Below are 12,767 nucleotides of genomic sequence, written 5' to 3'. Positions count from 1 at the left end.
GAGATGGTTGAGTAAGGTCATTGAGTAAAGTGATAACAAGATCAAGACCAAGACTTTTTTTTCAAAGGTAGGGGCATGGTCAGATTTGTGTTTTTAAAAGATTGCTATACCCTCAGTGGAGGATGAAATAGAGGTGTGCTAGCCTGCAGGCAGGGAGATGCATTAAAGATGCTAGTGGCATAAATTAGGGTAATATTGTGGTAATTGGAGAAAGGGGGGTGTTAAGAAGTGTTTAAAAGTGTTTAAACCCTTTGGGGTGCTCAGTCCATTAAGCCTCTGACTCTTGATTTCAGCTCAGGCCATGATCTCATGGTTGGCGGGATTGACTGTGTGGAGCCTGCTTGGGATTCTCTCTCTTTCTCTCTGCCCTTCCCCAGCTTCTTTCTCTCTTAAAATAAATAAACATTAAAAAAGTAAAAGTGTTAAAGACTTGATGATTGATTGGAAGGGAAGGAGTGAGCAGGCAAAGATGATCTCCAGGGTTCTGAGAGCAATTTTCATAAGGGTAAGGTTTTGTAAGCTTATTAGTTCATATTTTAAAAGAAAAATAAATTCAAATAAGTGAGGATATGTGATAGTAAAGAAAAAGAGGTTATTTTAGTAAGATTTCAATGACTAAAACTTAGAAAATACAGAAAATTACCATCTATGTGGTTAAGTTTTTTATTCTTGTTGCTTTAATTTGTATCTTGTGTTTAATTTGTATTTAATTTAAGGTGAGAGTGGAGTTGTGAACGTTGGAGACAGCACCCCTCTTTTGCCAAGATCAGGATTAGCCATGGAGGACCAGTCAGCCATAGGCTATGAACTATCAGTCTACCGAGTTTTTTCTGTTACTGTCTTGTTGAGTAACCTTGGACCTTGAGTTTTGTTAGTTCGACATCCCTTTTTGCTCCTATTTCTTCTCTACACTTGATGACTTAAAAATGGATATGAGGAGCGCCTGGGTGGCTCAGTGGGTTTAAGCGTCTGACTTTGGCTCAGGTCATGGTCTCACCGCTCGTGGGTTCAAGCCCCGCGTCGGGCTCTGTGCTGACAGCTCAGAGCCTGCAGCCTGCTTCGGATTCTGTGTCTCCCTCTCTCTCTCTGCCCCTCCCCCACTCGCACTCTATCTCTCCCTCAAAAATGAATGAGTGTTTTTAAAAAATTTAAAAAAAAAGGGAGGGGGATAGGAGATTTCATCAATGGACCAGCGATGATTGGGACTCCGCCTTCTTCGTCTCAGTCCCGCCCCCTTTCTGTAGACCACACCCCTTTACTTAGCCCCGCCCCCGAAAAGGTCGTTGCTGATACGACAGTGAATTCTCCGCAATCCTGACCTATAGGAGATTTGAAGGGTGGGACCGAGATCAATCCTTTTTTCCATTTGTCACATCAAGTGTCTATTTGACCCCAGTCCCATCCCACTTCATCTTCAAGCCAAAGATTGGTTGCTCTGTTTTTGGTCCCCGGCTCATGATTGGTTCTTTTATTCCACCCTCTCTTCCAGCTTTTGCGGGCGGGATTAGCACGCAGCTTCCTGCTCCTGCCAAAAAAAAATAAAAGAAGAAAAAGAAAAGAGGAGAGAGGCGAAAGAAAATGTCACGGAGATCTTTGGTTTTTAATTCGCTTTTAGTCTTGTCGGTCAGGCCAGACTCTGCATTTTGATTGGTCTTTCTATCTGCCCATCCCGGATCGGGGGCGGGATTTCCCCAGGAGACCCACACCTTGTTGCCACTGGCCGAACAGTGCGCCTGTCTGAAGCTCCGGGCCCAGGATTGGAGGCAGACGCAGACAAGTGGGCGTGGATTGGCCAGGGCAGCCGGTCAGTGTGAGGCGGGGGCGGGGCCTCGGTGGCTGGTTGCGCGTGTCCGCCGCTGGCTCCGCTCTATCCGGCTTTGCTAGGGGAGGTGAGTCCGGCCGCGGCGGCACCGGCGGCGGAGGAGGCGGCGGCTGAGCAGAAAGCGGCCGGCAGCGACTGAGGAGAAAGCGGCCGCGGGGACGGGAAGCCGGGTGGGGGGGAGGGGGGGGAGACGGAGCAGCCTTGAGCCCTGCGGGGGCCGTCGCGCGGGGGGACCCACCCGCTCTCCCCCCCAACCCTCCTCAGCAGAAGCAGCCGGCGGCGGGGGCAGGAGTCAGCCCGCTTCCGACTGCACCCCGCCCGCCTCCCGGGGCTCCTATTCTTTGGCCCCGGGACCCTAACCTCCTCTCGGGGCGGTTCCCTCTGTCTGGGCGTCCGAGTGCTGCCCACCTCTCTTTCATTCCGCCCTGCACCTCCTTACCTTCACTTTGCCCCGGGTCTCATTCTCCTCTCCGTACTGCCCTGTCGCCTGCTCTGCTCACCCTCTTCCTCCTGCCTCCTTCTCTGGCTCTTTTCTCTTCTGGAAAGTTTAGTACCCCCCTCCAATCAGGTCAGCCTGACTAGGAGTAGGGGGAGATGTAGGAAGGCCTGAGAGTTCGAGGGGGGGGGGAAGCTGGTTTCCCTGGAAATTTCCCCCCGTCTTTTGAATTTGGGGTGGTTGGGAGTTTTGTTTTGTTTTTTAATTGTATTTTTTGAGGAGGTGGTAGGTGTTTAGAAAAGGATGTGGGAATGGAAGGGGTAGATGAGTCAACCCTCTTACAAGATTCCAAGGGCGTGTTTCCTGATCCTTTTCGTGCGTGGAGTTCAGGGGGTCGGGAGGTTTGGCCTTTATTCCCACATTCAAAGTTGGAACCTCCCCCCAATTAAGGATGGAGTTTTAGTACCCACTTGTGGCAGGAAACCTGGGGGGAAGGGGTCCCTTTTTCCTTTTCCTTTTCTTTTTCTTTTTCCTTTCCTTTTCTTTTTTCGGGCAGCCCACACCCTTCCCCACACGCGCACCCCCAAATTAGACACCAAGATCCTCGACCTTGTTTGGATTGACTGATGAAGACCTAAAGCCAGCTTCCGCTCCATGTTTTTCGAGGTGGAGCGCGTGGTGTTTCTTCATTTCTAAATGGCCAAATGACAGCCTGACCCACGTTTGCTTTCCAATCAAAGGGCATTTTTGTTTTTTTTGAATGTCTCTTTGTGGCGCAAGAGCCAACGCAAAAATGATGGCGGCTTACAATGGCGGTACATCTGCAGCAGCAGCAGGTCACCACCACCACCATCACCACCACCTGCCACACCTCCCTCCTCCTCACCTTCACCACCACCACCACCCTCAACACCATCTTCATCCGGGGTCAGCCGCTGCTGTGCACCCCGTCCAGCAGCATACCTCTTCGGCGGCTGCGGCGGCCGCGGCTGCGGCCGCAGCCGCAGCCATGCTAAACCCTGGGCAACAACAGCCATATTTCCCATCACCGGCCCCGGGGCAGGCTCCTGGACCAGCTGCAGCAGCCCCCGCTCAGGTGCAGGCTGCCGCAGCTGCCACAGTTAAGGCGCACCACCATCAACACTCGCATCATCCACAACAGCAGCTGGATATTGAGCCGGATAGACCTATTGGATATGGAGCCTTTGGTGTCGTCTGGTGAGTATCCAAAGATCACCCCTCGCGGTGTCTTCTCACCTGGAGGTTGGGCAAGTCGTCCGCCATGTTTTTCTCCATGGAGACCAACATGGAGCCACTCAACTGTAGGAAGCCTGCACTCCTGGTCAGGAGCCCAGCTGTGTTGGCTCTCTAGGGTTATGCTTTTGAGTCATGACACATCTTAGTAGAACGCCTTTTGATTGGTGACAGACATGTTTGCTGTCTACCAAACTTAGTTTGGAAGCTAAGCGAGCTGCCGGATGTAGGATCCGTAGGTGACATGTGCGAAGCGTGCATCCCAACCGACCTTGGTCACCTCTTCGGGTTGAGTTCGTTGAAACAAGTCGCCCAGTTGCAGCGGGTGTCGCAGATGACGCCAACTTTGATTCCGTAGCATAGTCTTGTCATTGGGTTATGCTTTGCATAACTACGTTGATGTCCCTTCTTGTCTTTTCGTGCTTTGGGTTGTGATCCTGATCCCCGGAAGGAAGATAGGGTTCATACTTGAACCAGTTAAGTCTGCTGGAGTGGTTTTATTTTAAACCCGAAAGCTACCGTCGGGAAGTATGTAGCTTTAGCTTTTTTGATAAGAATGCATTAAATATAGCATCACACATGAGTACCACAAATGAGGTCAGTAGACTGTAGCTATGCCGTGGCCCACATTCAGTGTAATGTTTTAGTGTCATTTAGTGTCATTTAGTGCCTCTTAAGTTGCTGTTAGCCCTTGGTTGGTTGCCGTAGTAGAAAGTATACTTTTGAAACATATGAAACTGCTCTACTTTTGCTAGTGCTGGGATGTTTTAAAAAGGCTCAGCACTTCTTAGATGCAACATTTTGTCTGTTTACTCTTAGGAAGATTAGTAGTTTATAGTAAAATGTATTTATCATTGGAGGTCCTGCTGCTGTCAAAACTAGAACAAACGGATTTTTTTCCCCTTGGGGATTAAGTATTCTGGTGCAGACAGAGGAATTGATGTTTTCAGCGCATTCACAAATAGTTGTTAATGGCTAGAAAAGCCCCCATCACTAACAGGAAAATGAACTCCTTGGAACTAGCCTGGTAAATGTCTCCTTTTGTCATTGTTTTTCACGCTATAATTGAGGTGAGAATCATGTTTGCATTATATCTGGCTGTCTTTATTTATGTTTCACATTTTATAATCTAGGCTACTAAGTGATCTGTTTTTTTAAAACTAGTAGGGTCCAGTGTTTTCCCAGCTAGCTCTCCAAGGAGGCTGTTGCAGTGCTCCCTTCTCCAAGGTGTCTGCAATTCCTGGTGGGAGAGAGTGTAGCCGGTAATGGTGTCTCTTCAGTCGCTTTGCTCAGGGACCTGTCTGTTCCTGCCTTCTCTTTTCGTATCCTGTCCCCAGGGATTGCACTGTGAACTTCCTTTCCTTGCCTAGCCCTTGAGGATTTCAGAGGCATGGGGCCTGGGGGGCGTGGATAGGGACAAGGTGGTTCCTTGCTTTACATTTTGTCATCGATTTACTGAGACCTTGGATTTTCTGAGACCTGGATATTCTCTTTCATTTAAGTGCTCTACATACAGTATTAAGAACTAGAGATACTGAAGGGGAGGTGGATTGCAGCATTCTTGACTATATTCTAAAAACGTTTCTACAGTTCTCTCAGATGGTGATGTGACTTGTAGAGTTTTCACTTCAAGTCAGTGCTAAAGGAAAAGATTTGTTTTAGGGGAGAAAGGTGAGGAACTGGGAATGCTGAAACATCTCCCACTGCAAACATTCTGGTTGAGGCTATTGTGAATTACATGTGTTTGAACAACGGAATGTTTTTGATTGGAGTCCATTCTCAATTCTGTCATTGAATGCTTCCTGTCACCGACAGAGTTCGCTCCCCGTACTTGAAGCGCACCTCATTCTGTACACCGTCTTCTATTGTGCACCCATTGTTTTGTGTTTGCCTTGTCTCACTCCATTTGTAAGCCCCTCGAGGGTATGGACCGTGTCTACCCGGGTACTTCTTTTCCTCCGTGGCACTTAGCACAGTGCCGTGGAGTCTTCGCTGCTTGATGACTTGATTTCCCTGGCAGACCCTTTTTTCTTTAACCAAGTTTTTCTGGTTAGCTGTATTGAGTGCTTTTAATCAGTCTTTACAAGTGAAGTACAATTGAGTATGAAAAAAAGGAAGAGATCCAGGTGTGTGTTTTAGTATGCAAATGCTTTTCTGTTTTTATATTTACATACTGATGACTTGCTGTCTGAATTGCTTATTATATTTGGAATTTAACTGCTGCATGTACAACCCGAGTAAAGTTGTTAAAACTAGAGATTTGAAGACCAGACCAGAGTGAATAGCACTACTATTCTGAAACCCAAGCCAAAGATATTCGTGAAGTTTTCAATTTTTTAACTAACTGGACCAAAATTTTTCTTTTTAACTTAGAAAATATCTAATGAACCTGAAACTGTTTTCTAAAATGATTAAAATGGGACATAAAAATATGTTCCCAGTGATTAAAACTCCATATAACTACTTGGGCATCATAAGTTTCACTTAGATTCAGATATATTAAAAAAATTTTTTTAATGTTTAGTTTTGAGAGAGAGTGGGGAGGGGCAGAGAGAGAGGGAGAAACAGAATATGAAGCAGGTTCCAGGCTCCATGCTGTCATTACAGAGCCTGACTCAAGGCTCGAACTCCTCAACTGTGAGATCGTGACCTGAGCCGAAGTCGGACATCAACTGACTGAGCCATTCAGGTTCCCCTCTAATATATTTACTGCATTTTACAAGTATTTTTCTTCTGGCATACCACTCAAAAGGACACTGCATCTGTTGTCATCTCTTTTTCTGGACGTGCACCCCAAATTACTAACTGATGTTTGAAAACATTGCATGTGATTTTGAACAATATTGTTTTTCCTGTATGTAGACCCAGAAAGATATTTGTAGATGTGGTATAGCCTTTTCCCAGTCACATTTATAACTGAACAATTTAGCCTTGATTTATCTCTGAGCTGAATTTAACTAGTGGAATAACTTATCAGTATTGGACAGTTGTGTAAAAGTAGTGAATTAGCTATTAGCTTGCTGGTAAAGATGGCGCTTTGACAGTTCAATTAAGGTTTCATTAACAACTGTCTGATGTGTTTTATCTCAATGTAAGGGTTCCAGTAAGGTAATATGGTCAGGGAGTAGCCCGAGATACATTCATTCCAACGACAGAATGTTGTTCATGGGTCATCAAAGCATCATATATAATTTGAACTTCTTTATCAGATGTCAAGGCTCTAAGTGTCCATTTGGACGTTTTCATAATACAAAGCCAAAACACAAAACAACCCACACACAGAAACCTCAGTCATTTGGCGAGGATAATATAAATATCTATTTGTCTGTAGTTCACATTTGCCACAGGAAAGTGGGTATGCAGTGCTTAAAATTGTGACAGCCTTGGGAAAAAGTATTACAGCATACGGTCTCAGGGGCTTACGAAGTGCCTGTTTTTGAGAGTTGGAGGAAGTTGACCACCTGAGGGAAGTTTGAGGACTGCGACACCCAGGCAGTTTTGACATTGACAACCAGAGATATTGACAGAGTTAATGGCACACAGTGCCACCTTGATAATGAGTCTGGGAAATGCTTCTACGTAGAATATTAGTGTTTCGGTTTTTAACTTATGTGATTAATTGAAAGATCAAATATCCTGGGATGCCTTTGTACTCCAAGCAAAGTTGGAGAACTTGGAATTTTATTATTCTAATACCTTCAGCAGGTTGCTTTTATGTAAGTCTTTTGAAACTTAATCATCACTGTAGTGATACTAGTTCCTTACTAGCTGTGTCGTGTTAAGAAGTTGTTTAACCTCTCTATTCCTCATTATAAAATGAGGATAATAATAGCCGCTCTCTGAGGATCAGTAAAAGGTGGTAATCCTTGTAAACCATGATTACACTGTCTAGCATACAGTAAGCACTCAGTGGACGGTAGCTGTTTTTATTGTGATTATTGTTGGTAGAAACAACTATTGTGTTAATGTATGCAGAAGTGGCTTCATATATGGCCAGATTTATCAGGTGAAATCACAACATGGAGACTTTTTGGATACATGGCTTCAGATACCATAAAGTGTCTCTCTTGTTATGTTTTAGGCTGTATGTGTGCTATTAATGAATAGATCTAAAGATCTTAGTGAGGTGGGGGAAATATGTGTGGTTTAATGAAAAATTATTCAGTGTAAAGCCTCATGCATGGCAGATACCGTCTAGCTTGCTCATCTTGTGAAAATTAGAGCCATCTTTTTTTTTCTTTTTCTGATGTTTTCCCTGGTACTTTTGCCCCCTCAAACAGCCAACTTTAGTTTAGAAAAATGGGGCATGCTTTGGGATACGTTTGGGGAACGTGCTGGAGTTAGCTGTATCAGAAAGAGTAGTATACTGAAGTGTATTCTGTTGGTACCCGTGTTGTACAGGTTAAGAATCTGTAGTGTTGAGAAGTTTTTCTAACGGCCAAGATTAACTGCCACAGCTGGATCCTTTGGGGGTGGGGGGGTTGCTGCTTTGTGAAAAGAGCTTTCAAGAGCAGTGCCTGCACCTTAAAAAGGAAACGGTTGTTCTTCTAGACATAACAAAGCATCCGTGTGAAACTAGAAATGTGGAAATCTATATTGTTAATTTTAACTACAAACGCACTTACTTTTAGAAACTGCAGGTTCATGGTCCTAAAGTAGAGAAGGCAAAGAGAGTTAGGGAATAAAAGCAACACAGTCTGATGGTACTGAGCTGGCTTCTTGGTGATACAAACTCCATGGCCTTGTAACGTTGGAAATCATTTTGTACTTAGGCTCCTGACGAGAGTTTTCCAAATTATATTCAAACACCAACAATAAAACAAAACCACAACACAGCAGAAGAACTCATTTCTTTTATTCACAACACAACAAAAGAAACACGTTTTATTCTTGGGCAGAAGTTTTATGTTACGCCATTGATTATTAGCTTAGACAGCAAGAAGATAAAGATTTTTTATTAAGAAAAAAGCATTTCAGAAAGAATTGCCTTTCCAAACCAGCCAAAACGACAAAGTCCCTCAGAATTACATGCAACTTTTTAAGCCGTCACTCAGTACCACTGGTGCATGTCCTGAAGAGGAAATGGGAGCAGATAAAGTTACCCTTCGCTAGAAGAATATTTGCAAAATGTACTAATTGAATATATGTTTGAATCTAAGTCCTGGGGTTCCTGGAGCTTTACTCTCAAAGCATGGGCAATTGTAGAAATGTTCCATGATATGAAAGCCTGTCTTCTAATGGAGTTCTGGAACATTTCATTATCTTCACAACTTGGGAGTCTGAGAGTTTTCCCTGCTTTCTGTATCGTAGAATTGAGTGACTCCTTTTGGTGATTTTTATTAGATTTGCTTATATCCTAGCTGTTCAAGAGTCCATTGTTTATATAATGTATGTTTCTTCATTATGCTGATATGATTTCTTTGATGGAAATTGTCAAATCCAAAGAAACTTTTCCATTTGTCATCCAGCCAAATGGAAAGAAGTCGTTGGGTAGAAGCTCTTTCATTATAAAGTTGTGTTTGGCTTTTACTTTAAAAAAATTGTTTACTTATTTATTTTGAGAGAGAGAGAAAGAGAGAGAGGAAGAGAGAAACCTAAGCAGGCTCTGCATTGTCATGGCAGAGCCTGAGATGGGGCTCCATCCTACCAATTGTGAGATGATGACCTAAGCGAAAATCCAAGAGTCTGACGCCCGACCTACCCAGCCACCCTGGTAGGGTTTTACTTTTGAATCCCTGTATATCCATAATACTCCATTGAATTATTTGTTCATCGGGTCACCTAATGCAGACCAACAGTGATTTCCTAACTAATATAGCTTGTCAGTTTGATCCGGTTGTTGCTTACGGGTAATACAGAGAGTGCCTGAGGCAGCAGTTGTAATACTGTCAGTAAACATGTGACAAGTCATCATAGACTTGCTTGGTAGTTCTAAGGTACATAGCCAAAAGACATTAGAAAAAATTTTAGCACTCTGGCATTATGAAAAGGAAACTAAGGAAACGATACCGAGTTGCACTTTAACAGTTAATTGGAAAGGTGTGAGTGGAGGGAGTGTACAGTGATGTCTGTCATTGATTATGATTGGCAGTCTTTATCTAAACCTAGTTTCATATCGGTGTTTTGAATTAGTTTGACTAATTGAATCATATCTACTATCAGAAGGTTTCGACATTGTTGCACCTCACTAGTCAGTGTATTTTTTTTTGTCAACCTACAACAGACCAGAACTATTGTAGGCAATAATGGGAATATTTAATTCTATAAAATTTTGCAAACTCTGTCAAGCTTCTGCTCTTATCTGTTCTGTGCTTGTGCTGGGATATAGAGATGTTTAAGTCATGATATTGCCCTGAAGGAACTTACAGTTAAGTAAACAGTGTGCAAAATAATATATAATATATCCCTGCTTTCAGGGAGTCTTGATGGAGATTTGAAACTGAATTTGAAATCATTAAATAAAAACATAAAGATGTATTTTCACTTGCTCTTAAGTAATCACTTATTGATTATTGACTATTTCCCAGGCCCTGTGCTGGATGTTAGGGATTTAAAGAAGATTAGTCTCTCTCTCGTGGGGGAGAGAGACTTGTAATGGATCTGATTATAATTCATTGCCATCAAAAGAGCAGGAGAGATATTGCCTGAGTATTATGGAAACATAGAGGAGGGATTTCTCTGGAAGGTTTGAATGCTTTCTGCAAGAGGTAATACCTCCCCTGACTTTTAAGAATTAGAGTCAGCTAACGAAGAAGGGCATTCTAGTTGAATGGGCTCACATGCAGGAGACAGTAGGGCTGGAGTTGTTGCAATAGTAAATGTAGTGGGGAGGTGGGAAGTGACGGGGTGGAGGGAGACAAACTAGAGCTAGACCCTAAAATTGGGTGTTCTGCTGAAGAGATCCCACTGGGACAGGGAGAGGGGCAAAACCTTACTCTTTTTATGAATAAAGCACATGTATACATATGTAAATATATAGCATGTCTATGGTATTAAAATTTCATGGGGGAGTCGGGGGAAAAATGTCTGAAAAGGCTCCTTTGGGGCAGGTAATGAAATAAAGTTGAAACACTGGGAATGGCAGCCGTGGAAAGTTTTTAAGAGACAGACTTGTTCAGATATTTATATTTATATTTATATTTATATATATGGAAGAGTGGAGATAGCTGAGGCCTGAGTCTTGGGGTGTGTTCTGAGTTGTAGGTGGAGGAAATTATGGGAGGCTAAACTAAAAGGCAGTCCGATAGGAAAATGTGTTTATAGTGATTGACAGCGAAAGCATGGCAGACGATTGTTAGGAAGATGGGAGTGATCTTTGGTGCGGATAAAAAAGTAAAAGAAAATAAGAGTGGAGAAAAGGCTATTGAATTTAGCAGGTAGATCATTGATGGCATTTGAGAACGCATGTGTGATTTTTTTTCTCTCTGATATATACATGAAATATATATATTTGATTCTAAAGAATGTCTTAAATATTAGCAGCACTTTGTCTTATCATTAATAAAATTCTCCCAAATCCCAAGTTTTTATTTCTAGTTTAACAAACCATGGAACTTGATGTTACCATGTTCAGGGTGCTGTTTCCTCGGGAAGGATTTTTTTAGTGACCTGGTAATAGGGTACTCAGCTCAGCTTGTTAGGAGACAACATTCAGGTCCTGCCTTGCTGTCAACAACCCTATGACCTTGATAAAGTTATTTAAATTTTCTGAGTCTTTTGTCTCCTCATTTATAAAATCCTAAGTTTCTATTATAAAATCGCGCTAACATTTACAAAGCATCGTGGCTTTGTGGGAAAGTCCATCCTGCTAGTGATCATATGACAACTTTCTTCAGGAGTGCAGATGTTGAATAGCTTCTAGAATTGTTAAAAGGAAAGATGATATAAATGTAACCCTATTTCAGTGTGGTAACTTTCATAGAGTTTTCAAATTTGAGACCAGATTTTAAATGTGCGGTTGTCTAAGAGATTTATTTTCCTTTATTGACTTATTGGAAAGGATTTCGTTATGCAGAGCCTGCCTATTTGCAAATGGGCAATCAATTCCTTCCTGAATGTAAATTTGATACTATTTTTCGGTAATACTTTACCTTTTAGTGTTTTAGATTTTCTTGCTTTCCTAAATATTCGGAGTGATTTTTAAAATTTTAAATACAATCTCATATTAAAATGTTGTCTTTTTGTGCATGTGTGAGCAGTCAGGTAAAATGATTTGGGGGCCAGTGCTTACGTTAGCAAGTTGGTGAACAGTGTTTTGTTTTTAGGAATCTCTTTTAAATTCTGAATTTGGCTAGGGAATTTACTAGTTTGCAGATTGACCCCCACAAAATGAGCTGTGTCACAGCTTTAAGGCTATAGTCGTCCGGGGCAATATCCGATGCACAGAGATGGAGCAGGAGCGTGCCTTCCTAAAGCTCTTCCACAACAGGAAGGCAGCCCTCCACAAACCAGCAGCACCATCCTGTAGATATATAATGCAAGCCGCCGGTGTGCTGTCAAATATGCTAGTGGCCACATTGCAAAGTGTGAGAAGAACAGGTGAAATCAGTTTCAATAATATATTTTTATTAAAGTCCATGTATCCAAATATTCATTTCAACCTGTTATTACTATAAAAATTATTAATGAGGTATTATTTTACATTCTCCCCTCCTTCTGCCCCCCCAAACAAAGTGTACTGACTACCTTATGGACCAGCACAATTCTAGAGTCTCTTTGGCCTTAATTGGTTGTATACTGATTTCTGAACCAGTCGCTGTCAGTAGAGCTAGGATTACTTTTGGAGCAATCAGGTCCCTGGACCTGGAGATGGAGTCAGTTATAAATGGGAATGATGAATTCCAGCAGTGGATGCTGGGAAGGCAGTCATTAATTACCAAGAATGCATTCATCTAACTTGTATCAGACTCAGATCTTGACCGGTCACATTTATAGAACAAAGTGGAATAATGTTCTCCGTAGAGAAGTTGTCCTAACTGCCCCGAATTATTTGGAGTATTTTCCTTTTCTTTTCTGAAGCCTTGTTTGCCTAAGGTAGCAGAAGGTAAAATTGGTACCTGATCCTTGCCATGTTTGCTTTCCTTCCCGGTTGGATCAGATGTCCCCCATTGATTTCTTTCCTCTGTCAATGTTGTGGTTTTGTTATCTAGATAAAGTTCTCAAGTCTTGTTTTCAATTTAAGTAGCATAGGGCTCAGTAATATCAGGCAGCAGACACCTTACAGGGGAATGGACAACACAGAAACTTTTTGTTTAT

General features: G+C 42.6%; 1 protein-coding gene and 1 long non-coding RNA gene across 4 annotated transcripts in view; one reads left to right on the top strand and one right to left on the bottom strand.

Annotated features, from left to right (window-relative positions):
* Positions 1–1,581: 1,581 nt before the first annotated feature.
* Positions 1,582–2,969, bottom strand: LOC115282011. The gene is made up of 3 exons (XR_003904491.1): positions 2,868–2,969; positions 2,262–2,360; positions 1,582–1,957 (listed from the first exon to the last, which is right to left on the bottom strand). It is a non-coding gene; the product is annotated as an uncharacterized LOC115282011 (long non-coding RNA).
* The window catches only part of NLK (nemo like kinase), a 159,986-nt gene continuing 149,223 nt past the window's right edge, over positions 2,005–12,767 (top strand). For all 3 annotated transcript variants that reach the window (XR_003904490.1, XM_029927797.1, XM_029927796.1), the window contains exon 1: positions 2,005–3,476. Coding sequence is in view for 2 of the 3 variants with exons in the window: in XM_029927797.1 (XP_029783657.1) it covers positions 3,019–3,476 (458 nt within the window). In the remaining variant the exon portion in view is untranslated. The remainder of the gene's footprint in view (positions 3,477–12,767) is intronic.

Source organism: Suricata suricatta, chromosome 17 (assembly GCF_006229205.1).
Source record: "Suricata suricatta isolate VVHF042 chromosome 17, meerkat_22Aug2017_6uvM2_HiC, whole genome shotgun sequence".
Classification (NCBI taxonomy): domain Eukaryota; kingdom Metazoa; phylum Chordata; class Mammalia; order Carnivora; family Herpestidae; genus Suricata; species Suricata suricatta.
The sequence above is the reverse complement of the archived record's forward strand: the minus strand, read 5'-3'. Positions and strand labels throughout refer to the sequence as shown.